Raw genomic sequence first — 27988 nt, forward strand, 5'->3', positions numbered from 1 at the left:
TTCGATTGATATATGGGAAAAAGTGCACACGAACAACTCATCAAGCACAAAATAATATTTATTTCTCTCTCAACACAATTGGTGATCAGAGTGCTGCAGGTTGGGGGAATGCAGTGGGAGATACAGCAAGCAGAAGCAATCCCACAGTTAAAACACAAGCTTTTGACAATCATAGCATATTCGACAGGGGGCAATGTTGCCCAGCGAGAAGTGAGACGAGCAGAGTAAAAAGTGTAGATACTGCTTCATCTTTGTGCATTTCTGGTCTGTGAATCATTCACTGCATCCAAGTGAATATGCCAACAATAGTCATTTCCTCTGCTGCTCCCCATGACATAGCAGCGACTGAGATGGAAAAACAAAACAAAAAACTGTATTAAATACAAGTGACAGAGAACAGAAATCTCTTACTACTGGAAATATTTCACCAAAGCAGAAGATTCTGCATAATATCCTATAAAAGTCCAATTCAAACCGAATTGATGGAATATACTTTAAAGCAACCCTCCTCCACCATGACCTTTAAACTGCCACGCAAATAAAATATACAAATATAAGGAAGAGGAAAACTGTACAATTCACAGCTTGGCAGGAATGGGTTGCTGAAATAATTCCAAAGTGTTGCAGGAGCAGGAAATTTGTAACTGTTGATTATATTTGCTTTGTGGAGTTAAGTTCGCCATGCTCATTCGTGATACTGGAAAAAAAAAAAAAAGTACAGGAAGTGTTTACAGTTCGACTCGAGGAAAGCTTTACAGTGTGCAAATCTCCTGCGTCAAGTATATAATTTTTTTTTATATAATAAAAGAAAAAAAGCAACCTGGGAGATCTAGCAAGGCAGTAACACTGTGGGCGTCTCGTTTGCTAAATGAATCTGACAGTTTGGTTTTGACTTCTGAGAAGAGAATGATTTAGCTCACAGCGAAACCCCCCTCGGAAAGTAGCAGCAGCAAAGAAATCAAGCAAATCAATCAAAAATAAAAACCCCAGACTTGACTATGCAAAATACATCATATACGGTGTTTGTTGAGGAAAAGTTGGAAACTATTGAACAGTATTGTGACTTCAGATTTATGGATTGTGGTTTCTATTTTGCCAGGTGACAACAGTCAGATGGCTTTGTTCAACATTTTTAGCTTGCTCCCGTTGCGTACGTCATAGATAAGGCTTGTGGCAAAGGCCACGATCAAAGCTTTGTTTAGGGGGGATAAATTGCACTTTAAAGCCTCAAGCCTTTCACACATTAGTTGCTACATTCTGATCAGAACTCTGCCAGAGGCTCATGCTGTAGAAAGAAATATTTACAGGTTACAGGTATCGTTCTGGACACCTCTTTTCCTCTGAGTACAAGGCTACAACACTGCTCACACCTGTGCTGCCCAACCAATCAGGTGTCCCACCAAAAAAAAAAAAAGCCTGTGTCTGAACCGTTTGACCTGAAAGAGTATGATTTGGCTGCTGGCATTTTTTTCCTTCTTTCTCTCAGTCCAACATGAACCACAAGGCAACATTACATCTCATCGTTATGGCATTCCGTCTGTCACAGGGGTGCGAAGTAAACGAGGATTAAAACATGGATTTATTATTTAAATAAGAGCAGTTATTAGTGCAGTTCTACAAGGGCATTCATATGTAAACCAAAAAACAAAGGTGTCCGTGATGTATTAAAAAGAGAGAGACTGCACTCAAGCTACCATCAAAATAACGTGGGTGCAGAAAAACATTGTCTTGGAAAAAAAGAAAAATCAATGTTCAAGGCACTACATTTCTTTAAATACCTTCTTCAAATACTGACTGCCTATTTTGCGCATCATAAACCACAGATTCCAGTGTAGCGTTGACATGTACGTAACACAAAAAAGGAGTAGTTGGATAAAATAATATATTTCCATGAGCACAAACAAACATGTCTTGAGTGGCTGATTGAGAGTGAAAGCCAGAAAGCATAAACCAAACAAACATATTGAACTGTACTGTACAACACACGCACACACACACAGTCACACGCTGACCACAGACAATGATGTATAAACAATATCAAGATGTTGCCATTATTTACAAGTTCACATTATGTACATTTGGGGCTCTGGTAAACCACAAAAAAGTGAGGCTAAACGTTTCACACATCCATCCACACACAGATGTCTGAATGAACCCAATTAGGTAGTCCTGGTTTTATTTGGACATGGCCCGTTCTCGGTGTCACGCATGACCAGAGGGTAGGATTCTAATCTTGGGTTTGCCATTGCAGCAAAGGGCATAACTCTTCCAGCACCAAGCAAGCCAACAGGACCCAAAGAGCCTGTTGGACTTGGCATGCCGGGCCACTGCTGAGGGTAAAGTGGGCCAGGGGCCATCCTGCTGTAGGAGCCTGCAGAGAAAAGGTACCCAGGAGGGAACATTGCTGGGGCGGACGGTGCTGCATTTGTGGCCATGTGAGGACTTAAAGTAGCAGTCAGGGGACAAGAGAGAGGCAACTGGAAGTTGCTTCGCCCATAATGGCTTTTCATCTGAAACAGAAAGCAGTTGTAACAGTTGTTCAACTACTTAAAAACCCCTTGCTGAACACCTCCAGTTCAAGTACCTCATGTGGAGCTGCTCCTGTGCGTGACACTGCCCCACCTTCCACGCCCTGTTGGCGTCTCTGCTGCCTGATCTGGTTCAGGGAGGGGCGGGACTGACTGGCTGCTGCAACAGTCTCCTTTGTCCAGTCATCCACCAGTTTGTGAAGATCATCGGTGAACGTGCCTCTCTTGTTGTTGCTGTTGTTGGTCTGTACCCGAGCGAGCTGCGGAATTGGCTGTGGCGGCGGCGAGGGCGTCGCTGCGGTGGGCTGCGTTTGACTGGTGGCTGTCTGAGCCCCGGTGGTGTTGAGAGAAGACCCTATAAAACACAAATGTGTTAAAAATACATATTTATGTGTATACAAGTATGCAATTAATAAAATCCAACCATTTAATCGACTGGCTTCTGTTAAAGGGATAGTTCATCCAAAATTTAAAAAAACAAACTTATCCACTTCTCACTCATAAATTAGGAGGGATAAGGGCCAAGTTTCAGAGCTTGGAAACATTTACCCACCTCCGATTTGACATAGTGGTTGTAATACTGTATGAGTGGGATTTTATTTTCTATCGACTATGCCTTTCATTTCATAAATAACATGTAACAACTTTCAATATGGTAACGACTGTAATGGAGGTCACACAGTAGAACATCCAATACTTGTTCTAACAGAAATGTGTTGCTTTTTAAGAGCAATCTAAGGAAAATGAAATGTTTGGTAGGAAAGCAATGAGAAAACTTCGCAGCACAACACGGGCACAGCCATGCAATACACACTAAATCAATAAATAAACCAATGCATCAATCTGTACTGAACCCACTGTTCTGACCGTAACTGTTGAAAGTATCCATGATCATTTAAAAACACGAAAAAATAAAGCGCTCATAATAACACAAATCAAAACAAAAAGGACTAAAATTATGTAGACAGTAAGTAAGTAAATAGGATAGTTACTACTATTGCGTTCTTTGCCTAGACATAGTCGTTTCAGAGTGGACCCTATAAGAAGTGAAACAGCACAAGACAGAAAGAGTTAGGCCACGACACATTACACACCACATTTATGTGGACAAGTTGCTTCAAAAGTACATTTAGTTATCAAAAATATTGGGTTGAGAGAAAGAGGATAAGAAGGACAAAGGGATTGAATCAGTGAGGAAGACTCTTCAGAATGACAAACCACAGGGAAAGTGAGACAGATTACCTTTTATCAAATGATCACCGTAAATGACTAATAATTCATTTCAGCAGGTAAAATGCCTTGTGATAAGGCGTTCCAACATCTGTAGCAATCTTTAAGATTAAATGGGTAAAATTAATTTGTTCGAATTATGTTGTTAAACAGGACCGGGGAGATATCTAAAATAGGGCGACACCGTCACCTTAATCAATTCTTAAAATATATGGCATTTCAGATCATTTGTTTGGATTGGGACTTAGTATGACTCAACTGTCCAATAACTGAAGGGAGAGATCACAATAAAGATTATCTGGAAAAAAATAGTGGAAGCTCTATTAAAAAAATAAAAAACGGATCCATTTGCCGATGCAACAATGCCTGCGAAAACAAAACAATGAAACTGAAATTAAGCCTCAAACTGAAAGAGCACACAGATACTAGCTACAAATTAGAGCCAGCACTTGTGAGACACATGCAGGTAAGTCAGGGGAGGTGGAGGAAGAAACAAAACAATAGTAATATTGATTATACAGCCCTTAATGTGGCGGAACATGTCTCCATCTGTGCCCTGCTCGGCGCCTGCATCATGCACATCTTCTCCGTCCAAACATGAGGGACAGAGAGAGCTCTCCTCTAAGCAGAGAGCCCTTGCCTTGGGTTCTGGGAAAGGTTGGGGGGACTCAGGTCTCTGTGTTAGTATACAGAGGACTGCTCAATCGGGACAAGTGTTCTGACTTGCAAACATAATACAACCAAAATAATAGTGGATGGGAACATAAGAAATAAAGAGGGTGTAACAGTTTTGCTATTCTCTCCAACATTGACACACACACACACACTTTTATATTTGACCTAGATTGGGCCCATGTTTAGTGTCCCTGGTGCATTTGTGAGGGCTTTTCTTAAAACTTGAACTTGAGAAGGCATTTTGGTGGGAGTGGGAGTATTATAGATCACAAAGGAAAACTCAGGAATGCAGTTTGGTCAGTTCTAGATGGTTATCAGAAAAAGAATGGTGTAATGATCCACCCTTGAATTTATTTCAAGAGCTATGCATGTCCAGGAAAGGCCTGTCTTGGAGCCAATTAATTTGCTCTATATTCATTATTGTGCTTTTTAATATATTGTATCAATAAAAAGACACACCTTATGGCAAAATCTTAATCATGAAATATTAGCCAGGGTAATGTGTAGGGGAGGATTGCACAAAATACTGCATATTTACATTATTCCAAGTGCACAAAGAAAAAGTACATGGTGTTGCACAAGCGTGTTAGGGGTCAAACATGATATGAGGTGGAGGAAGTAACTCTAAATGGACTTTGCAGCTCTGTTGAGCACGCAGTGACTGTTGAAACTTTCATCAATGGCTGGCAGTACAAAACATGCCATGCTTCACTGATTGCTTAAGGATGAAAAGCAAACACATCCTGGCTGCAAAAGCCTTCAACTCTGGTGAGGTGTGCTTTGTTAACTGGACTCCACTGACCATGTTCATATGAGCTTTCAATAGAAACATCAGTAGGCACATGTGATCATATCCCCTGGTGGTCAGAACAACATAAAAGCACAACATTTGAGGATGTGGAGAGAAAGGGTGAGTGGAAGAAATAGGAGTGATGGATATTAAGGTGAGGAACGGTATGTACTAAGGTACATAAAAAAAGCAAGGCTGACAGGTAAGAGGGGAAGGTTAAATAAAAAGAAGGTGGATACAGTGACTGGAAATAGAAAAGAAAAAATACAAACAGATGGACAGAGACACAGGTCCACTGAGGAATCTAGTGCGTGGTTTGCTACTAGATTTATAGGTGACTCTCTCTGACGTTTGGTGGTAAACCGTCCAGCCTGTAAAAATGAATATAAAGGGAAGAAGAGAAGAAACAAGAGAGATACTTTGTAAACGTGCAGAGAGATTTGGATGAGAAAACCCCCACCATAAAAGCAGCAGTAAAGAAGGAGTGTAGGGTAAACAGGCATACCGGTAATTATGATCAAGCGTACTGAAGTAGTATGTCCACAACTAAACAGCTAACAAAAAAGAAATAAAGAACAAACTAGACCTAAAATAATGGTTTAAATGTACACATTAATTTGGAAACATGCCTCCTCGATAGTATATTTAAATGATAGCACAAAAAGTAACCTGAAGTTTTAACAGCCATTTTATTACAACTTCCTGCTATACCATGATATGGCACCATTTATATGCTATGAAATGGAAGACATGTTTTGTTGGAAGTGGTTGTAATTTTTTCTGATAGTCCAGCTATATTATCATTTGTGCCTAGTCATTAAGAGTCAGTCTCTCAAGCCTTGTACTTGTTTATCTTTGGTGATCAGTATGAATGGCACTGACATGCCTATTCTCTAGCCCTCACAGCTGCACACATGTGTGAAGATACAAGCACGTGTGCGCACACACCACACACATGAAGTAATCGTGTGTACCTTGGCCAGGGCCAGCCTGGTTAGCCATTCCATCGCCGTGTCGTCCAGCGTAGATGTTGTCGGAGGAGAATGAGCCCTTCAAAGAACAGGGCTGCTGGGTGTGGACCTGCTCCTGTGCGACACTGGGTGGATTACTGGAACTGGAGCTCCCGCTGGAATGGGCAGAGCCATCTGACATAACTGAACTTTTAGCAGGGGAGCTGGATGAACTGGCAGCACTTTCACCTTGAGGGAAAGGGGGGATTATAAATGTGTAAGTATGCATGAATCATCTAATCACACATTCCTGCGTTTCTGTGAATCTTGCAAAGCTCCCACAGATTGCAATTGTGCCCCTGTAAACATCATCATCAGATAAACCAGTTTCATCATACCCTTCCTCTCACTAGATGTGTTGAGATTATTCTTCAGTTGTTGCACCATTGGATTGAGCAGTTTCCCAGCTTTCAGCTTGTGTTTGCTGGCTCGGCGCCTGCGTCCACTGGGGGGTGCGGCGTGAAGCAGGCCAACATTCGGGGGCAGTGTTTTACCCAGCTCCTTGTACAGACGCTCAATCTCATTCCTCTGGAAGGCTTGGAGCTCTGAGATCTCTTTCATGTGTCTAATGAAAAAAAACAAACCACAAAGATGGCATAAAAAAATAATTATTCTTAGAACACACAAATTCCCACATAACTACCAGCAATAGTGACGCATGCAACTCTGAGATGGAAGCTAAAGTGCCAGCGCAGTCAGATGGCATTGCAATTCTGACTTGTCAACACAAGGGGGAGGCTTTCACAGAATTGGCTGCAAGAAAATTTAATTTCCAACGATTAGGTTTTTGGCATTTCGGTTGTATTCTTTATGCCACCAACAGCTAGCAGGAGAAAGGGCAATAAAATAGGGAAAGAGAAGAAGGCATGCTGCAAAATCACTTAATATTCAAAATATATTATAACAGACAGACAAGGAACAAAGTGGAGGTTTCCCTGACTGCATGTTTGTAATGTCTTGTGTGTTATACTTTACTTTTCTCTCAGTTTCTGTAGTTCTTTCTTCATATCTGCATCCTCAAACTCTGAATCATTGTCGCTGCTGATGTACGAAGAGTGAGCATGTGCTGGAGAAGGTGAGGGAGCGTGGCCGTTCATCGCCACAAGATGCTGGGATGTCGAATTGGAGCTCTGCTCACTTTTGCTCCGGCCAGTGCGTCGCAGGAAGGCCACTGCTCTCTTCATGAAGTCACTTCCACTGTGTTCGGACAGGGCATGAGCTGGGGAAGCATGGTGGGATGGAGGGAGAGTAATGCTGCTGCTGTCCTCATCTGCAGAGTCGGAGCAAAGGCGAGTGGAGCGCTGATAAGGGTGACGGATAGGCGTATCGATCGTCTGGGCACGGGGCATGCGGTGTGGTGTGAGGTCAGGACTGGAGGTGGAGGTGGACTGGTAGAAATTTGGTGGTGCAGAGAAACGTTTGGTGATTTCTGTGCTCCGATTACCAGCTGAGGTCATTGCAGAGGGCCTGTCTACATTTGCACATTCCTCTTTGGTCCCTTTGCTGTGAGTCTGACTATGGGATCCCCCGGAACTGCTAGAGGGGGCCAGGGAGCTGCAGGCACTTAAGATTGCCTTGCTTTTCTCGACACGATAAATGGCATCCGGTGGAGTGGGGATGATCTGGGGACAGTAGAGAAGATCACATTAAGTTTGTGAATCTACGAAAGGTCCAAATCACAAAAGAAACCACCCCCACCATAACCACTCCCAACACTGTTTAATTCATTTCAAACAAATGACATTAGTATTGACATAAAGGCGGATTCCTACTTGAAAGCGGTTTCTGGTAGTGATGTCCTCTGTGTTCAAAATGCTGTTGTTGGCTAAGGAAAAAGAAAACAATTTTATTTATGCAAAAATACTAGCAGATAGTCAAAATATCCCTGAGTAGTTACTGTAAAAAGGGACATCAAATACATACCTGACACTGTGGAGTCACCCACATCACTGCATTCAGGAATCTGAGACTAATGGACCAAAAAAGAAAATAGAATTCACAGTCACACAAAGAATTCACATTCAAAATCATTTTGAAAATTAAAATCAGCAATAAATCTAACTCTTCACTCAGGACTGTTGCTGAAGTGCGCCAGGCTGCTGTATAAACATAAAATGAAGCTGCTAGTTGAAGAGCATAAGACTAATTGGTATGTTTATGACAGTAATGTTATTATCCTTCTCATCCTTCTACACCTTTCTGAACGTTCAGGTCATATTAGTTACACGTAATCAAATTATTTTGCGATTGTGCCATTAACTTTGTTCCTAACCACCACTGTTAATGCCTAGATTATTCCGATTTATATTTACCAGTGATTCTCCTTTCTTCTTTTTATGTGCTCCCTCTGTGCTCTGACCATCTGAGACAGGGGTTGAACTGACTCCCTCGGTACTCGAGGCCTGGGGATCGGATGCAGTGCTGGAAGTCTGCGAGGGGGCATGTTCCTGGTATAAAAGGTTTCTCAGTTTCTCATCCAAAGTCTTGATGGTCCGATCAACGAAATCTACCCTTCGTGGCCCCTCGCTGTCTGACTCTCCTGGTCCAACGCTCCCTGGCTGCTGGTGGCTTGAGGACTGGGAGCCCTGGGAGGTCTGATGTGCAGGACTCTGAGGCTGGGATGTCACAGTTCCAGGCTGCATAGGTGTGGCATAGGGTTGCTGTAAGACCACAGACTGATTCGCTGCCAGTTGTTGAGGGAGCTCTCCAGTCGGACTAGACTTGTGATTAAGCTGATTAGACTGAGAGAGCCTTGAATCACCAGGTGCTCGCTTATCAATAGCATTCACATCCAGAGAGACAGGTGGCACAATTGCACAGCATGGCATGTCAGTTACTATAGAGACAGCAGAGATGCAAGGTTCTTCCACAGACTTGGGGTGGCTGGTAGCAGCAGCAGCAGCAGGAGGAGCATGCTTAGCTAAACAGGGCTGAGCTTGCTGTATCCTGGCTTTTTCAGTGTTCGCAGGTGACAGAGAGGAGGAGGGCACAGTCTGAGAGGGTAAAGATGTGCCTGTGGTTGTTGCTGTAGTTATGTTGTCATTGGGCCTGGATGATGATGAAGCTGATTTCTCAGATTCTGATATAATACAATTGAAAAATGGAAAAGAAAACAAACAGCAGATTAGAGGTCTAATCTCAGCTACGACACATCACAAAGCACAGAAAAGTCCTAAGGGTGCTTGAGGGTTACATCACAGCTTGTCTTGCCCCATCAGGCTTTTTCAGCTGGAGTACAAATCCTACCCTTCATTTCTTCCTAGAACCACTGCAGAGTCACTATTATATAACTAACTCGCATCCCAGTGCACAGCAGCATGAAGAAAATGTGATTCTGTAATATATAGACAATACAGTAAAAAAAAAAATCTCAGTCAATGACATATCAACATGGAACATACCCTGGGCCGTTGAAGCATTCGATGCAGGCTTCTCATCATCTAACAAAGGTGTCTCAGCTACGGGGCAGATAATAAACCAGCGCTTTCCAGTGTGAAGGACTGTCAAAGAAAATTAGGTAATGTAAATTAAAAAAAAAAAATACAAAAAGTTATCAATTAACAGGTTTTAAAGAAAAGGGAGAACTAGAACTAGATTTTAATTACTATATAAAACTCTCAGCACTAGTGATATATTATTAAATGGTACAGCATAACAGACCTTTTTTATTGATATATATTCCAAGATCTTCCAAGTCTTACCATTTTGCTGGTACATCATCTGCGGAGCGTTAGGTGTAGACGGTTTCAAACCCTAAAAACATTAGATTTCTTCAAAGAAATGACTCACATGCATTGACTCAGCCAATATTTACAACAAGCTAAAGAGCTGCAGTACATAAACAAAATAACAGCGATGAAACTATTGTATCAGACAGAATGGAATTATCATCTACATTTGCTGGCAGTGCAGCACAATGAGTCCAGAGTGAAGTGATGATAATGTATTCCCGATTGCAGCACTTCAAACTAAAAAGGAATTAAAAACTAAACAGCTTTGTTCCTACCTCGGTTCCTAATGTTCCCGGTGCGTCAGTCTGTTTTGGACCACCTGCCTGCTCCGAGTTCTTCTCACCCTCAGCGTCCTCACTCAACATGTCTTCTGCCTTGTCCACAATGTCCTTCAGTTGCTCGATGAATGCTTCCTTTTCCAAAGGTAGAATGAAATCGTTCTCCACCTAAGGAGCATGATGCACATTAAATCCGGAATGAGAAAGGAAAACCTCCAAAAAGATATTTCTAAGCAAATAGAAAACATCTGATGTCAGCTATGGATTCTAACATGATACAAAAACAGTTACATACCATATATGTAGCAATCTCCTCTGGTGCATCCCCATCTAGGTCAAACTTAAAAGTGACCATTTTGTGGTTATGGGTTTCCAGCTGACACTCTACCATCTTATCACCAGTGTTACACACCTACAATCAGAACAAGGCCAATAAATGAAAGAAATCAGTTCTTCAGATAAATTTTAGTTTACCCACATTGAGGATGTTAAGCTTTGGCCTGCTGATCTTCTCCTGCCGAGAACGAGTTCGCGTGGACCTGCGGTGGTGCTTGCGGACTTTCCCCTCGCCTTTACTGCCATGTGTCCCCTCATAGCCATCACTCATCTCCTTACCAGAGGTGGCATCAGAGTTGACACTGCATTTGAGTGAGGAATGGCAGAAATTGTCAACACTAAACATTAAGCACTCTGAACAGTAAAAGGAGTCACATTCAAAGACGACATGGCTAGTACCTCTCATAGCCCTGTCCTCCAGTATGTTTCTCCAAGGCTTGTTCCTACAGAAAGCAAACGAATAAAGAGACTGAAACACATCACATCACTGATACAACCTTTGAGACAAGTTTGCATTTGCTACATCGGAGTGGAAATGCAAGGAAAGGGGAGGAGCTACTGAGACTTGTGCAGTAGAAGTATGAAAATACAAGTCCACACCTCAGTAATCACCTCTGTTGGTGCTTGACCTGCAGAGCCCGAAATAGTGCCAAGTGGTTTCTGCTGAGTCAAAGAGGACCCGACAGACACGGAGGATGCTCTCTGGGAGTCAGAGGGCTGTTGCGCAGGAATTTGGCTCTGAGGCTGACTCTGGGTCTGAGCCTGCAGGGGCAGCTGACAAGGATTCTTTTTGCCAAGGTGGTCTGGTGCATTCAGCAGAGGTGGAGAGAATGCTGCAGGTTGACCGAGTGGAGCAGAGTGAGCAAGCTCAGCATGGCTGACCATGTCCTGTATTTATGATAGACAAACACATTCATAAATATAATCATTCTGATAAACATATTATAAAAATAGCTGCATTGTTTGTGATATTTATAAATTGGTAATTTATTCCCAAAATGCATAGTTTCTATTAATTATCTCATAAATACTTGTGAATAGAAATTCTTAGCTCAAAGACAAACAACAGTTTTGCTGCGATATAAATAAAAGAACAACAAATCAGACGACTGTTATCTTTACACCCTTTAGCTAAATATCTGCACTCTGCTGCAGCCTCCATAGTTACCTTTATCAAGGTCTGAGTGCTGCCATTTGTAGCAGGGTGGGTGTTCTGTGCTGAGACAGTGTGAGCGTGTAAGGGGTTAGTGGATTGTGAGGATATAAGTGCAGGGTGTGAATAAGATGCTTCCGGCCTAACACTCTGCTGCAGAGCAACAGTGAGCTGGAGCTGTGGGGACGTTGGTCCCACCTTATCCAGCACCTGAGATGGGGATGGCATCAAGGACACTGGAATAGGTGAACCTAACACATTTTCATAGTGCAAAGGAGAAAGGGGGGAGACAGCAGGGGTGACAGGGAGAGTCTGTCCAGGAGAGAGGAACATTCGAGAATATGAGGAGGCTGAAGGGTGAGGGACAGAGCAGGTGTGAGGGTAAGAAGACTCAGAGTCAGTCACAGCAGCCATGACCTGGACAGTGGGATACTGGGAAGGGAACTGAAGGGAAAGGAAAGGAAGAAAATCAAATAATCAAAAGAAAAAAGATTAAATACAGAAGGAAGATGCATGAAAACTTGTCTATGTTCTATTTCCTAATATATTTAAAGAAATAACACAAAGGTAATAGGAGCAATACTAATTTAGAAAGATCTCAAACAAACAGAAGAATGAGTGGATGGCCATACCTGGGAAGGTTGTGTTTGGTTGTTTGAACACTGTTGAGTATGGAACTGTTGGTTAACAGGAGCGTGAAAAAAGAAAATCTTTAATATCAAATAATGTAAAGGGATTTAAACCTTGCTGCAATGCATCATTTCATGACAGGATAGAAAAGTCCTGAAGAATCCCACCTGGCTCAACTCCCCATAGGCTTGTGGAGTTGTAGACTGTGCAGACAGGTACTGGTTTTGAGCTGGAGGAGTTGATTGTTGCAGGATGCTGAAGGTAGAACATGAATAGCTTTGTGGGCCAGCATCATGTAGACCAGCAGGGAAACTTTGGTGTGCAGCTGCCACACTAACAACAGGGGAAGTGGTGGGGAGAGGTTGTGAGGCTGGTGTAGGAGTCTGTTGGAATGTCGACTGGTATGTGTCGTGGCTCTGCTGCCGAACTGTTGCCTGTATGGGTTTCTGACTGTGACTAAGGTTAGCTGGAGTTTGGACTTGTTGCTGATTTGTGGTCGGCTGTGCCATTTGTTGTACAAGGTTATGTTGAATTTCTTGATTATGCTGGAGTTGAGGCTTCAGATATCCCTGCCCGACATTTTGGGCTACTTGAATATTGGACTGAGAACTTTGCAGGAAGGTCTGCTGGTTCTCTTGTTGGATTGGCATCTGTTGGCTATAAAGTGCTGGTGTGGAGGAGCTCTGACCAGAATGCTGACTTGAGAGGCAGACTGTGCCTTGAACCTGTTGCAGCACACTGGGAACTTGTGCAGGATGACACTGGGCTTGGGTTGCTAAACCTGGAACTACAGAGCCAGCAGGATAGCTTTGTGATGGGACAGCAGGGGCTGCAGCAGTATGCTGCTGAACGGGAGCAGAATATCCTGATGCAGAGACACTCTGTTGTGGAGTTGGCATCACACAGTTCTGACAAGTCTGTTGGGCTTTTAAAGAAAAGTTTAAAGAACTCGCTGCTGTTGGTTGTTGCTGTTTGTGACTTGGTGACTGGTAGTTTTGTGGCACAGCTGATGGTATAATATTTCCTGTATTTTGTAGAGTCTGTTGCATATTTGCAGGAACATAACTAGCAGAAAGGCCTGTAACTGAACAGAGACTAGCTGGAGCTGGTGCTGCACAGTGTTGGCCGGTATAGGGAGCAGCTGGGTAACTTTGTCCAGGCTGAAGGTACTGTAGCGGTGCCTGCACCGGTGTGCTGGAAGAGGGCAAGCCATGGATTGTGTGGTGAGTCTGGTGACCTGCTGAACTGGCCTGAGGACAAAAAAGGAAAAAGGACATTCAAATTAGAAACTTTTGGGTGTCGAATTTAAAAAGGGAGAAATTCTGCATCAAACAGCTATAAACAATAACTTTTTCAATATTTAAAAAGGCCCCATATCATAACGCTAAATACATGCACGTTAAATTATTGTCTATTAAACATTTACAATGCTCTTCCTTTTTAACGTTGGTTTGTATACTACTTAAGTATGGCTTGGAGTAGTAAAAATGACAGGGAGCCTTTTAAACCATGTTAAATAATTGTACTATAAACTCATAAAAGACCAAAATATGCACAGTGCTTTAATCAAGAGCAAGCAGTAATAGGTCTGTGTTAAAAAAAAAGGGACAGAATAAAAAAAGACTCCAAAGGCAGGGAGAGATCCAAGAGGGAAAAAAAAAAAGAAATCAAGCAGCAATCCCTTTACCTTCAATCATCTATTTAAGGTAAGACAAGGAGCAAGACAGCTGTAGCATTGGGTCAGCAAAGCAGAATAGGAAAGGTGAGATCCAACTGTTAATCTGCAGGGGAAGTTGATTTTCTAAAATGAAGCCATTTTCCTACAACAGCAGAAGAGGGATGGTGAATTCTGCAGACCGGCACGTCGGCAAAGACATCGATCACACAGAAAGCATTCTGCAAGTTACAAAATGCAGGTGGAACCACAATGACTTTTTAAAAAAATCAAGTGTCAATGTGGAAGCAATAGGGGAGCTATCAAGTGTGCAAAACACTGCCTCTTAAAACAGCTGCAAAAATGGTTTCTGTGTGATTGGCCTCTTGGAGATCTAACCAGGAGAATGCAGAAATATTCTGATGCTGCTACAGGTGGGGAGACATTAGTTAAGCAGGAATCGGCCCCTCGTGGACAATCTAAAGCGATGTCTGCTACTGTCACCTACCACTCCGATTTCTGCTCCAGACCATTGCTGCTCACCAGCACACAAACTATCTTCAATGTTCTTAGGAGATTCTTTTTCCCCGACCAAACCTCCAGTCAGGAGGCGGCTCTTCATTCTGATGTCTCCATCACTACATACCGGTCTTGGAGCGGCCGAGGACTGTAACAGGAGGTTGTGATGGGTAGTCGTGGGACAAGGTGCTGCTTTGCGGCCAATTATATTAAACAGGGACTGCTGCAGGAGTGAGAAATCTGAGCAATCGCTTGAACCTCTCTGACGGCCAAAACTAAGACTGGGTACTGTTCCAGGGTGTTCACATGAAGAGACTGGCGTGATGATAGATGGGCGGTGGTGGCTTCCTTCTCGTGACCTCTGAAGTAAAGAGAGGCAGGCCTGACATGCATGGCATCTCTGCAGTGCTAAATTGTTATGTTTAGATTTTAGGGTCAGAAGACTACTAAGATCAGAGTGTCTGCGTCCACCTGGCACTGGTATGGTTAAATTCTCACTGGTGGTGATGGACTCTCGTCTGATATTGTTGTCACTGAGGCGACGGGGCTGAGAAGGTGAAGAGACAGGAGAGACTCGCAGCAGTGGAAGAGCACAATGAGAAGGGACACAATCCTTTTCTCCTGAACGAATGGCAGAGTGGCTGAATTCTGACTGATCTTCTAACAGAGGGGGGGTGGGACTGATTGACCTGGGGGACTGAATAAAGGCACGGAGATGAGCAATGTGGTTGGACCTCAGAGTGTCAATAACAGGGGCACTTCCTCTTCGGGCTGCACCTCCAAACTGAGCTCTGTGTCCTGCCTCCCAAACTTCACTCTTTTCACAAGAGCGGGGGCGGTCCGCCAGAAAAAGGCTACTGCTGTGGCACTATTAGGAGTAACCCCAAAATCAAAGTATGTTACTCAAAATAACAAAACAACATGTGTGAAATATTGGGCTAAATGTATCTTGCATGATTACATTGCTAATCATGTACATAGGCCAAATAAGTGATGGTACAGAACCTGTGTTATACCATTTCAGCAATATTTGCTTGTAAAGATTTAAATAAATCTACATTTACATAGTCCACCTGGCTATATATGCTTCTGATACAGACCTGCTGTGTTGTCATAGTAATAGGGTCCAGCTGGGACTGGTAGAGGACACTCTGCTGACTGCTGTGGGAGTCTGAATATACAGTGGATCCCATACCACTGTCAAGAGTGCTGTCTGCTGCAGAGACATAAATTGTGTGCTTTTAAAAGCAACTATAGAAAATATATATTGATTAGTTTAATGCATTATGAGGAAGATAAGAATGAGGAAGAATGTCTTACATGTGACTGAGGTGGCGCTGGCCGGTAGGTTCTGAAGCCTGTTGAACTGATCTGCCTCAGAATCTTCTGGTTCCAGCAGTGGCTGGCCTATAAGTGTAGGCCCGGCAGAGATGCCATGGGATGGCATCTGCATCGGATGCGCCCCATCGCCTTGATCCAGAGCAGCTGCAGCAGACACTGTTCTCCCTCTTCTCCATTTGATCAGAGCCACTCGGTCCCTGATTGACTTTCCCACAGTCTTAGAGTCACTCTCATGGAAGAAGCCAGATTCCACCTGAAAAATGAGCATCAGTTTCAGGATATTTTTAGGACAGACCATATGATGGAGAATCACATGATAATAGAGAAGCTATTTATAATTATTTATAATTAATGGAGGTGGGAAGAGATTAAATGAAAAAGATAGCACACTCCAAGCACTTCCTAGTTCTTATTTGATAAACATACATAATTTAATCTTTCAGAGTATGCTTTCTAAGTTCACCGAGTTCATCACAGACTGCAGTGGATGTTTCGTCCTAATTAATTTTCCACGCAATTCTATTTTTCCACTATTAACAAATAATTTTATTCACCTCAATCAACCATCTCCTGTAATCCAGTTACCAAATAAATTGTGCAAATGTCTTGCAATAAAGTAAAAATAATCCTAAATGCTGGAGAAAACAGCAAAGAGAAACAAAACAAATCACTGTATTCCCAGAAGAGCAGAGAAACAATCTAGCATTTCTGCATTCCTGGTGATGAGATAAAGCCCTGCCAACAGTTAGAACTCACCAAAACAGGAATGTGCGGTACATTAAACCTACCATTAACATCTACCACACTGGATTTTGGGAAAGTAAAGAGCTGTAGTTGCACCCACCATCTCTTGTGCCACAACCTCAGGGACCTCCTTTTCAAGGTCAAATGTGAACTCAATGGCTCCGCTCTCTTTGTATTTCCCCTTCAGCTTCTTGTGATCTTCCACCCACAATTTCAAGGCTATCGAGGCCTTTTTCCCATCATCTTCCTCAGCTAGCTCCACCCTTACACCTGTGTCCTCAGCAAAGAATGCGTGGTTTAACAGGTCCTTGATGCTGTACCTGGAAAACAGGAACACCTCATCTCAGATATATGGCAGGAAATTTGTGGTACTCACGATAATCAGCAATAAATTCTGAGCCGATTCTGTGAGCATCAGTACAGTTACCTGTGGCATCTGATAATAGCACAGTGCTGTACATTTCTGAACCTCGCTCATTAAACCCAATCAATTAACAATGCAATCTAATTGAGTTCCTTCTGGCCTCTGCACAGGACCTGTAACAGAATCCCACGGCACCCTGCAGATAGTGAGACTGCATTACAGCCCAGAGCCCAACTGTCAGTGCCACAACAATACGGCAGAGCAGATGAGACAAGGCATGACAGATGAGGGGGCACCTTGTGGATTCTGAAGGCTTTACACTGGACGGGGACAGAAGTATACACTCACCGCTCCTCTTTCTTTTGGCAAATACACTCCCCAATAATCTCCTTGATTTCAGGGTCCTTGACCTTGTTGTAGCTGGCTGGCTTCACTCCCTGGACAGTGAGAAAAAAAACAGGACAAAAGCATCCAAGTTAGTTCTCATGTCACTATCCTACTATTTTTGGATAAAGGAAAAGGAAGTTAGTGAAGAGTTTTCCTTAAATATAGGTTTGTTTCAGCCAAAGAGTCATAAATCTTTCATTCGAAGAGTTAGCGCTTGAAAAATAATTCATTTTGAATAAAATCAATTTGACATTGAAATTTGGGATTAATGTTTAAGTTTGGAAACTTAAAACATTCAGAAATTTAGAGAATAAAGACCACAAAATAAAGGACTATTTGCATTTTTAAAATGTCTCTGCAGGGAAATTTTGTTGGTTGCATTTACATGAGTAAGAGCAACTCGTCTTAAAATAGTTGCTTTCTCTGTCTCAAGTTTAAAGTGTATGCATCCTCCCTCAACATTGCTGCCAATTATATAGTTTCATGCTGCGCGAGCCGAGACAGCAGTTCAATGCTATTCAAGCTCTTCTTTGATCTCCTCAGCATTTTCAAACATGTATACGGCAACAATGTGAGAAGAGTATCGGGAGACGGCTGCTCAAGCTGACCCATAATCAAGAAGGAAACCGTGGCCATGGCTTTTAAAAGTACTAAGGGGGGATAAGAACATTCCCGATGCTTGAAGTATCAAATCAAGAGCTTTTTAATAATCCTTAGAGAATTATAATTGAAAAAGCAGGATCAGTATATATGCCAGCAGTGAAGCTGAGCAGAACACAGCCTTTAGGCTTCATCTAAAAAAACAAAGGAGATCCAGACTCACTCTGTGACTCCATGTGCTTCCCTGTAAGCTTCACCCAAGAAATGCAAGACTGAGGGGCGGGAAACAATCGCTGTGCTTAGTATGTCACATACTTACACTTGTGACTTTGCGGTATATCTGAGCAGCATTCTGACACTCCGAGTATGGGTACTCCGATGTAGCCATCTCCAACATGCACATGCCAAAGGCGTAGACATCCACTGCCTCATCATAGTGTTCTTCATACATCTCTGGAGCCATGAACTCTGGGGTGCCTGCAAAGAGAATATCATGTATACACTGTCTATTCTTTCCACTCTAAAGTAAAGTGAGTCACAGATCAAAATCTACCTATAACACTCTTGGCAAAGGAAGCTGCCTTGAGTGTTGCCAGCCCCAAGTCACCAATTTTGACTGAGCCAGTAGGGCCTGTGATGAAGATATTGTCGCATTTTAGGTCCCTGTGGATGATGGGAGGGGTCCTGGTGTGGAGGAAGTGAAGGCCTTTCAAGATTTGCCTGCACCAACTTCGCAACACTTTGGGCTTCATGACTTTGAAACGCTTCAAGTAGCTTTGGGAAAAAGAAAAATAGACATTAACTTCCAATGAGTTTTATTACACCACACATATTCCATAGCCGAGAAGTCAAAAAGACAAAGTTCTTTGCTACTCAAGTAGTGCATCTCACCGCTTTCAATAATACTCACGTTTTTAGTGTCCCAGACGTCATGAGCTCTGTAACTAAGACTATACATTTCTTCCCTTTGAGGGGGGACTCCCAGAAGTCATAGAAACGGACAATGTTTGGATGTTGAAGACCTTTCAACATTTCTGCCTCCTCCTTAAAGCGCTGACGTTCCACTTTTGACAGCTTACGATCCTAAAGGAAAGACAAAAGATGTGAAGGAAAGAAATAATGAACACGACTCCTGGCTCATCCACAGCTGTTGAACAGATGCTAGGCACTAAAGGCACTAGTAGCATAGTCTGAATTAATGACTCAAGTTAGATGCACAAAGAGCTGATGCACGTGATTCAGTGTAAATATCAGGCATGAGCAATATAAAGGGAGCCCACTTTACATAGGGGCTCAGCTCCACAAGCAGAGAGAATCAGTCCTTCATATCCATCATAGCAAAGTTGTCAGACTTCATTAATTGTGTTAAAAATTGTAAATATTTTAATATATTTATAAGGGAAGCAATTATGCAGCTGCTTTTACACGACTAAATCCTTTCCCAGCTCAATAGGCATAGCCAGAAATTCTTGAATCTCTGCATGTGTGCAGTTTCAAGTTCGTATCAATCTTGTTTAACTTCTGGCATTTATGGTTTTGCTCTTCATCAACAGTCGACAGCATGCACGCTGGCTTCAGAGGCTCTCCTGTTGTGTTCCAACGCCAGGCTCCTGCTGAATCCCGGATAATGAATCTGCATGTTAAATTCGGCCACACCCATTCCACAGTGCTGCTAAAGGTTATGCGCCGCTATTCTCTCCCAATATTCCATCGTCATCTCCACTTGCCTGCTCACTCATCTGCCACCTTTGGGTCCTTTCTCCCCTCCCCCACATCTGCAATCTGTCTCCCCCACTCTGCACCCTGAACATCAACCACTCCCTCCTTCATGCATCTGCACAATATCACATCTTTTGTCAGCACGCCCTCTCTCGCTCTCTCCTGCCAAAGCACAGTGCACCTACCCCACCCTTTAGAGATGCAGATGAGGGAGCCTGGTATGATTTCATCATTTTCATTCAGTTATTTAACCACAACAGTGTTTTAGTAAAAATTAAACAGTGCAAACATCTCCATAAATAAAGAGTGTTATGTTTTTTTTTTAAAGTCGAATGATGCAACAAAGCATTGTGTCTGCGTGTGCATCAATGTGGAATATCAGGTTTTGTGAGAAAGTGCGTGGGGGAGGAATTTTCACTGCACTCTTGCAACGCCTGATGAATAATTCAGTTCTGCAGAGAACCCTTTTCTACTGAGGCACGCTGAGCAATGGATGGCTGGGGCCAAGTTGTGCTGAGTTATTTCCACGTGGTTTCTGCTGCAAGAGAACAGCAGTGGACCCAGGTTTAGGTAACAGGAGAGACAGAGAGATTGAGACAGCAATATTTTCCCATCAAATATTGAAGCTTTCCTCTTCATATTACTGCTTTATCTCGGCATTCCTCACATCCAATTGTGCTTTTTTCCATAAAAATCCATCTACATTACGAGATTTTAATATAGTAAGTATATTCTGTTAGAATCATGCATACAATTGGCTGAAGGAAAACCTCAGTTAGCCACACAGAGCGCGCAGCAGCACAGGCTTGGTTAAAACACACACCTCCAAGCCCATGCAGTGCAGACCGAACGGGAAAATTGATGGTGACATTAGCAGTAAGCGATCCATAAAGCTCTTCTTCACTATATTGCCACCCACTATATCTGTGAGCATGGCTCTATTAGCACCACTGCTGGGGTAGAACATACAACAACCTTCCATACAGAATATCCCAGGTCTGCAATATAGCGAGATAAATGTTTACTCTGGACTATGGCTCCCATGCTGATGGAGTTCTAACACAAGGACAGATTCTGAAGGTTAAATGTCTAACACAAAGCAGACGAAAGTATTTTGGACATTTATGGAGAGGAATTCTCACCACCTCCATTAATTAAATAATATACCTCCAATAAACAGTGGATGATCATGCAGCACAAGCATTTAGCTTTGAAGGATGGATGATTTATTGCACTAGAGGCAGGTAAGCAAGCTTTATTAATACAGTTATTTTAAATTTATAGTGGGTGTGAGAGCCCAACAAAGTGCAACTCAAGGAAACATGCAAACAAAGCAGCTTAATGGTGGCATGAATCATAATCACCCACTCAGCACCAAAATCCTGATTACCGGTAACATGATTGCTAATCGAGTTATGATACATGGATTTATCTACAAAATATCACAGATTTTCTGACTACAACTCAAAATATGCTAGTGGCTTTAAGGGGGGCAGATATTTTGAGAATAGACCGTTACAAAAGTTACTTATCAAAATATGTCCATTATATAAACCCTTGCCATCTGAACCCAATGTACCCAATCTGAGAAAAGTAGCTAAAACTGGTGCTTGCAACAGAGAGATCTGGCAGCGAGTTAAATGAGGTATGATACTGTTCTTGGCCGTTTAACCACCCTCTGAGTGTTGCAGTGCTTTTGCTGCCATAACAGAATCTAGTGCAAGGCAAATCACAGTCCAGCAGAGTGCCCACAACTGAATTATGTCCAATCAGTCTGTGACTGCAGCAGAACTCTGTGCTGGTCACTCATTTTTCAAATCTAGTTCAGTACTACCGTTACATGCAAACACTTTGGATCATTGCTTTTGTTATGCACGTCGATACCCCCCAGTGCCACAGGTGTGGTGTGAGGCTGGAATACGGAGACAGCCCTCATGACATCATGCACAAAAAAATCCTACTAAAAACCCATTTTGTCCAACACACCAGTATTCAAGATGTGTCTAAAGAGACAAATGAACACATAAGTTAGCAAAGACATGTAGAAATGGGAAGGGAAAAAGCTATAATAGGAGATGTAGAGGAAATGAGAACTACAGTAATGAGGTGTAAATACTTAATCTAATCAAACCTCCTCAAGCAGTTCTGAACAGGAATTTACTTAAGACCAAGGTGACCTATAAATGGTGGACAATTCTTGGTAGAAAAGGAGTTTGGACTTGATGACTGCGTCTAGCCGGCTGAGACATGGGAGTTAGCAAACATGGATAAGCACAACCCTGCAATAAACCTCTTTCCTTTCAGCAAACAAACAATTCTTTGACAGAGACAAAGAAACTTTTTTTTTTTTTTAATTACATGCTTGCACCTCAGAAAGACTAATACCATTTATGCAACGGCCCTGACGAGTGCTGACTGATGGCATCTTTGTTCAGAGCCAGACTAGAGCTGGGTATTTGCTCAGCTCAGAGCCAAATAACTGTTTTTTTTCCCGCCAAACTTATTTTGTTTACACATAGAAAAACAATACTGTTAATTTTAACTACTCTTCAAGAAGTGAGGAACGTTCAGGTGAAGGTTCTGCAGGTGGAAAATCAAGGGATCCTTTGTGAGCGTAAATAGATGGCTAGCAAGCTGCAACGGTAACACACGAGTTTGAGGGTCGGACAAATCTGGGGGACATTGTGAGGAAGAGAATGTGTGGAAAGAAAGGAAAAGCTCATGAGCGAAAAAATATAGCTTCAAACACGATGGTGGTGCTGCATATGCATGAACTGCCACCAATGGTACCAATTGACCGTGATTTATCAACGTGACCGACTACCGAGGTGGAGGATTAATGTATTTAGACGTTAAAATCTATGGGCCAACATTCAGCCAATTGCCAATAACTGTCAAGATGGTGCAGCGCACATCTGAAAAAGAATCACCAAGGACAAAACTCAAAGGATTTCAAACAAAATGGCTGCAGTGGGAAAAATGCATCTTTGAATAACGCTTTTAATTAATGTTGAGTTGAATAAAGCTGCAGTTCTGGCATCTCTTGCTCATTTCCAATTGATTGCGGTGGTTTAAAAATCAATTAGGGTTCTTTCTCTAACACAACATTACCAGACAGACAAAGCCTAATAGATCTCTGTTCATCCAAATATAAAAAAAACCCAGCAACTACCGACCAAAGAAACACATGTATCTGTCATTTCTTAGCCTTTTCTTGATAATTAGCAACATCCAAAGAGGACAGATGGCAGCTGTAACCCGAGTATAAATGAACCTGAGGCAAGATGGCTGACTGTTGACACCCTGAACATTCCCTCCTGCTCAGAGAACAACATTCACATGCTCAGATGCATTGTTAAACATGTACACACACATTTGACATTGTTCCATTTGATTAAGGCTCTGGATTTAGGAGGACCAAAAGTCAGAATGGTGAAGTCACGGTGCACGGCAATGCCAGAATCAGTGTAGAAGACAAAGTGGGTGGCTCGCATCACTGCTGATGGTGTTTAGAGCAGAGACGAGTCAGAAATAGCTCAATGTCCTCGCTCAAACTGACCAGCCCAGCCTGCAGAAGAACATTAACAATGGCTAAAAAATGGCAAGGACGATTAACGGATCTGTGTGAAGGACAGAAACTGAGGAAACATTCTTTATCTGAGTCTTTCTACCTGAAATAGTATTCACAAATTAAAGCCGGACTTGTGACACAAGTGCTACAGTGAGGTCAGTTGTTGTGCTTTTGTTATTACATAAATAGCTTAGGGATACGGAGGTAGAGTGAGCAATTAATGTAACCCTTGTCCTCATACCACAGAGCCTATTAGCCGACCTTCACAGGATGCAGGCTTAGATGTGGCGTACGATTTGCTCATACAAACAACTTTAAATTCAACACGGGATTAACGACGATAACGAGCGGCTGTGACATTTTGAGGCCATTCAGAGGATATTTACTGAAATCCTCACTCTAATGTTACAACATGAACTGTAATTTGTATCCTGTGTATTAAATCCTGGACTAACACCAGCAAAATAAGAAAAGCAGCCACCAGCAGATCCGTTATTGATTGACGATTATGAGTCTATTAGCTGATGTCTTGGTGTGACAGGACTGGTCTGAATGATGGCCGTCTCAGACTCTGCAACAGCTCTCAGATCACAGTAAACTCAGAGGAGTCTAACAAGCCCGCTCATGTGGCCTCGGGGTTATTGGTGACACTGGTGCACGCCTGAAGATGAGGCCTTTTACTGAGCACTGTAGGCTGCAGAGCCGCAGCGTCTGGATCCTCTCACTCCCTCCAGCTTCTTAATGAGCTGTGAGCAAGGAGCCGGTTGGGAATCGGGAAAATGTTTTCCTGATCGATCAGTGAGTGTTTAATTCTTTTCTCTCCGTCTAATTAAGAAAGGAGGTCAGCAGATCTGACTCCTGGCATGCAGGAATCTCTTATTGTCAAGCCTGTGCACGCTGGCATTTGCTGGGTTCGTCTGTAGCCAGAGCCACAAACACTGGAGTCGGCCTCATACCACCGCAACAGCATCTGCCCGAGTTCACGAGCCGAGAGGCAGATTTAATCTACAGAACAACAGAATCGTTGCCAAATACCACAGAGACGACGGCGTGATGCGAACGTGCAGATTTCAAAGCGGATGATGACCTAAAGAACAAAGCGAAGGGCTAAGGAAGTTTCCAGAGTTTCAATAAAGGCCAGTAGAAAAAGAAAATGTTTCCTTTTAAAAGAGAAAAGTCACAACAGGGCTCTTTGTTTCGTATCAACACTGTTGTCAGAGCCAGGGCCATCTGCGTTATGCCAGCGGCCTGGCACGAAAACAGAGACGTGGGGGAGATGGGTAAAGGCGGAAAGGGGTGGGAGAGTGTGACTCAGATTGGAGAGACAGAGGGAGCAAACACAGGCCCAGATTAACATTTCTAGGCAGCAGAACCATGTGACCACTGGAAGGAGGACAAAACAAGCGAAAATATCAGTCATCTCTGGGTTCAGAGATGTTTTGCAACCAAATCCTGGGGGGGGGCTTGAAGATGTCCAGAAATTAGCTCATTTGCTGAAATTATTGAGCTTAAAAGGTGTATTTGTGTTAAAGATACGAGGAATAAAATGTCACATAGTTAATTTCAATATTCTTAACTTTGGTAATTGTAGACATTACAGAAAATCAAACAGAAAACAAGTAAACAGCTGGAAAATGATTGTAATATTCTGTAAAAATCTGAAACGTAATATTCCGCTTTTGATTTAACAAAACCCCAAAAGATCAAAGGCATTTCTGATCAGCAGGCAAAGGTCTCACCCGAAGCCCTCGGATGAATAAAAGAGCCGGCCTCCTCTGATGAAATCCATCGATCAGTTCCACATCATTTATCCAAATGATTGGAAACCCGTCAGCTCAAAAATGAAATCACGTGCTGGAATTGAGCACGTGTGAGAAAACTACCGTTTGTGTTGTGATGAACGTCCGGTACCGACGGTCGACTGGAGGGTTTTCCAACGTGTTGCGAGGGAAGAATGAAATGTTTCCGGTTCTGCTATCTGGCATCTGCCGGGTGTGACTGCAGCTCAGCGCTGTCACGCTGCAGGAGGGTGGGTTTCCTACCACCAGTCTGCATGACATCACCATGTGCTGAGGTCACCACCTCGTTCACAACCGTCTTGAAACAAGACGCTGGCATGTTAACCGCTGTCCAGCGACACTGCTGCCATACAAACAGGTTAAACAGTGCAGGGTGTAGTTTATTCTTCAGTTTTCCTGAGCGATGATGCAGCACGTTAACATTAGCAAGCACACGGGACCACCACACGGTTCCCTGTGGGCTACAGTGCACGTCAGCTGCTTCCTGTCTGTCCACCTCCTGTTGCACAGTGGGAGGCCGCGAGCTGAGGCGCAGTCGATAAGACGCAGTAAGAGTATTCAGCTATGCCGTAGCATCCGCGAGAGAGCAGACCAGAGGCGAAGGGTTATGAACTACTGTATTATAATCTGGGAAAACAAATGACATTATGGGTTTTTCGTTCTTGAAGGCGGCCAGTCGTGCTCACGACAGCCTCCCTTAAGCCTCCTGAGAGAGAGGGGACAGGAAGATAATCCCTCCTGCAGTCTCCAAAGGACGGAAATAATTAGTTAATACCTTCGCATGCTCTAAGCTGGCGTTTTCCCTGCGTCTGTGTAATGGAGGACAAGATAGCCTCTCCTCGTGCGTCCGCAAAACTGCTGATCGACACGTGTCAGGAGCGCTCTGCTCACCCCCGTCAGCGGTTAACGCCGCCGACCTTCCACGTTGAGCAAATACTCGTTCGCAACCTCGCGGACTCTCCCACGAGACTCTGGTTGAGGGACAGCTCCATGGGGGGCGGGGTGCCGTCATTACGCTATGCGGCGTGTGAACGTCGACCACGAGTGCCGCCTTGTGAGAGGGCTCCCCACCGGAGTGAAAATCATCTCATGCAGAAAAGGAACCACGTGAAGTTTATTATTAAAAGCACCATTTCTATTCCTAAGTGTCTCCCACGCGCCTGTGGAAAGGCTGCTGATTAGTGTCGACAAGAAAACAAAACAAAACAAAAAAAACCACCCTGTTTGGGTAGCAGGGCATTAATATTTACCTGCAGCTCACACCAGGCCACTTCCACCCACGTCTCCGTGTCCAAACCCTTGTAGACGGTCTTGAAGGAACCTCTTCCCAGCTCGATGTCGAATTTGAGAAATCTTCCTCCGGGTGATGTGGAAACCGCTTTCATCTCCGCCTCCTCCTCGTTCTCCTCGCTGGCCGCCTTGACGGTGGCTTTAGCGTCCTCGCCGCCCGTCGGCTTAACGCGTTGCCGCACTTCTCCTTCTCCTCATCGGCGCTGGCGCTCTCCGTCGCGCTGTCTTTTTGCCCGCCTTGGCTTTCGGTGCTGGAGTCTTCCTGTATCCCGCAGCTCGTCCCCCGGGTCCTGTCCACGATCGTCCGCAGGTGTACGTTTAGAACCGTCCCGCCACTGCCGCTGACAGCGCCGGCGTCACATTCGGGCGTCTCCAAGGCCTGCTCGTCCGCGTCCGAGAACCACAAACTCCTCCTGATGAATCTCTGATGCACGATCCTTCGATAGCTGGAGGAAGGGTACGCGGCGGGGTCACTGCCGCCTCTCACAACAGAGTCCAAATGACTTCCATCACCTGTGGGCTCCAACATGTTCGGTGCCCGTTCGTGCTGAGGGTTGGGCCCGGATGGACAGTTCGTTCGCTGCTCAGAGCTGGAAGTGGCCTCTGGCTCCATGCTGCTCTAAAGGTTCCGCTTCCAGGTCATTCGTGTCATGGCTAGACCGCCTGAAAAATGCATATTTATAGACGAGTACCTGCTGCGCCCACTCGGTGACGCAGTTTGCCAACAGAGGCCCTCGACGACGGGGATGTCTGACTAGATTTCATCCGATATCAAGAGCTGCAAAAGAAATGTTGGCAGTTAATAAAAGAGAAGCTAGCACCGTTTACGGCGCACCGTTGACAAATATCCCCAGTTTTGCGGGTAACGGCCGTAGTTGGGCTTAACTTGACGTCGGGGAAAGGGGGCAGGTGGATGGAGGGACAAGCCCAGGGTTTAACACATGTCGTTATTTTTAGCGGAATTCATCACCCACCAGGTGAACTTGAAAGCTAGCATGCTAGCGCCGACAAGTTAACGCGGGGTTCGCTGGTTCCGAATCCTCGACCCGGTCTCCGCTTGTGTCCACGGACCGTCTAATATAGACGGAAGCGTGAATTCGCACGTCTCCGAAAATTGTTATTACGCTTCCCGTGAAGCAAAAAAGGGGGGACGAGGCTTACCTATTTCATCGCGGCGATGAGTCCGAAACAACCCACAGGCAGAGTTGGCAGGTCCGGTTCGAACCACCTCGCTAACGTTAGCCGACCATCCACAATAAAAAAAGGTGGACTTTAAAAAAAACAACCCAATTTTGTCAAATAAAGCAGCACACAATAGTGCCCGTTGGTGGAAATCAAGTGAAACAAAAGTACCAGTTAAATAATCAGACAGATATTAAGTTATATGGATCTCAGTCCGAATCCTCGCATCCCTCTCCAGCGGACAGGACGGCCGACGGAGGCGCGTCTCTTCGTGGCTCCTCCGGAGCTGCAGGTCGGGACCGATGTGAGACTCGGGAGGGGTTTTTTTTGTTCTCCGCTCGCTTTCTGGGCGTTTAGCTGATTTCGCTTGTCATCTTATCCCTCCGGTGGATTAATACGGCGGTACGACGGAGGCACATCAGCGTGTTCCCCATTCAGCTGAGTGGGTTCCACGCCC

General features: G+C 43.8%; 1 protein-coding gene across 1 annotated transcript; it reads right to left on the reverse strand.

The window, feature by feature from the left end:
* Positions 1 to 40: 40 nt before the first annotated feature.
* On the reverse strand, positions 41 to 27970 carry LOC130530013 (serine/threonine-protein kinase WNK2-like). The gene is given in 30 exon segments (XM_057040820.1): positions 41 to 2510; positions 2585 to 2883; positions 3521 to 3565; positions 5496 to 5594; positions 6198 to 6422; positions 6572 to 6798; positions 7209 to 7855; positions 8006 to 8058; positions 8157 to 8202; positions 8546 to 9312; positions 9635 to 9733; positions 9935 to 9986; positions 10240 to 10410; positions 10538 to 10654; positions 10721 to 10880; positions 10978 to 11021; positions 11179 to 11466; positions 11747 to 12175; positions 12364 to 12408; positions 12529 to 13611; positions 15635 to 15750; positions 15855 to 16128; positions 16720 to 16939; positions 17332 to 17420; positions 18290 to 18447; positions 18524 to 18744; positions 18881 to 19053; positions 26310 to 26512; positions 26515 to 27127; positions 27511 to 27970. Coding segments are annotated over 29 exon segments (7149 nt in total). The 5' UTR covers positions 26963 to 27127; positions 27511 to 27970; the 3' UTR covers positions 41 to 2159.
* Positions 27971 to 27988: the final 18 nt, after the last annotated feature.

The sequence above is a fragment of the Takifugu flavidus genome, chromosome 8 (genome assembly GCF_003711565.1).
Source record: "Takifugu flavidus isolate HTHZ2018 chromosome 8, ASM371156v2, whole genome shotgun sequence".
In the NCBI taxonomy this organism is placed as follows: domain Eukaryota; kingdom Metazoa; phylum Chordata; class Actinopteri; order Tetraodontiformes; family Tetraodontidae; genus Takifugu; species Takifugu flavidus.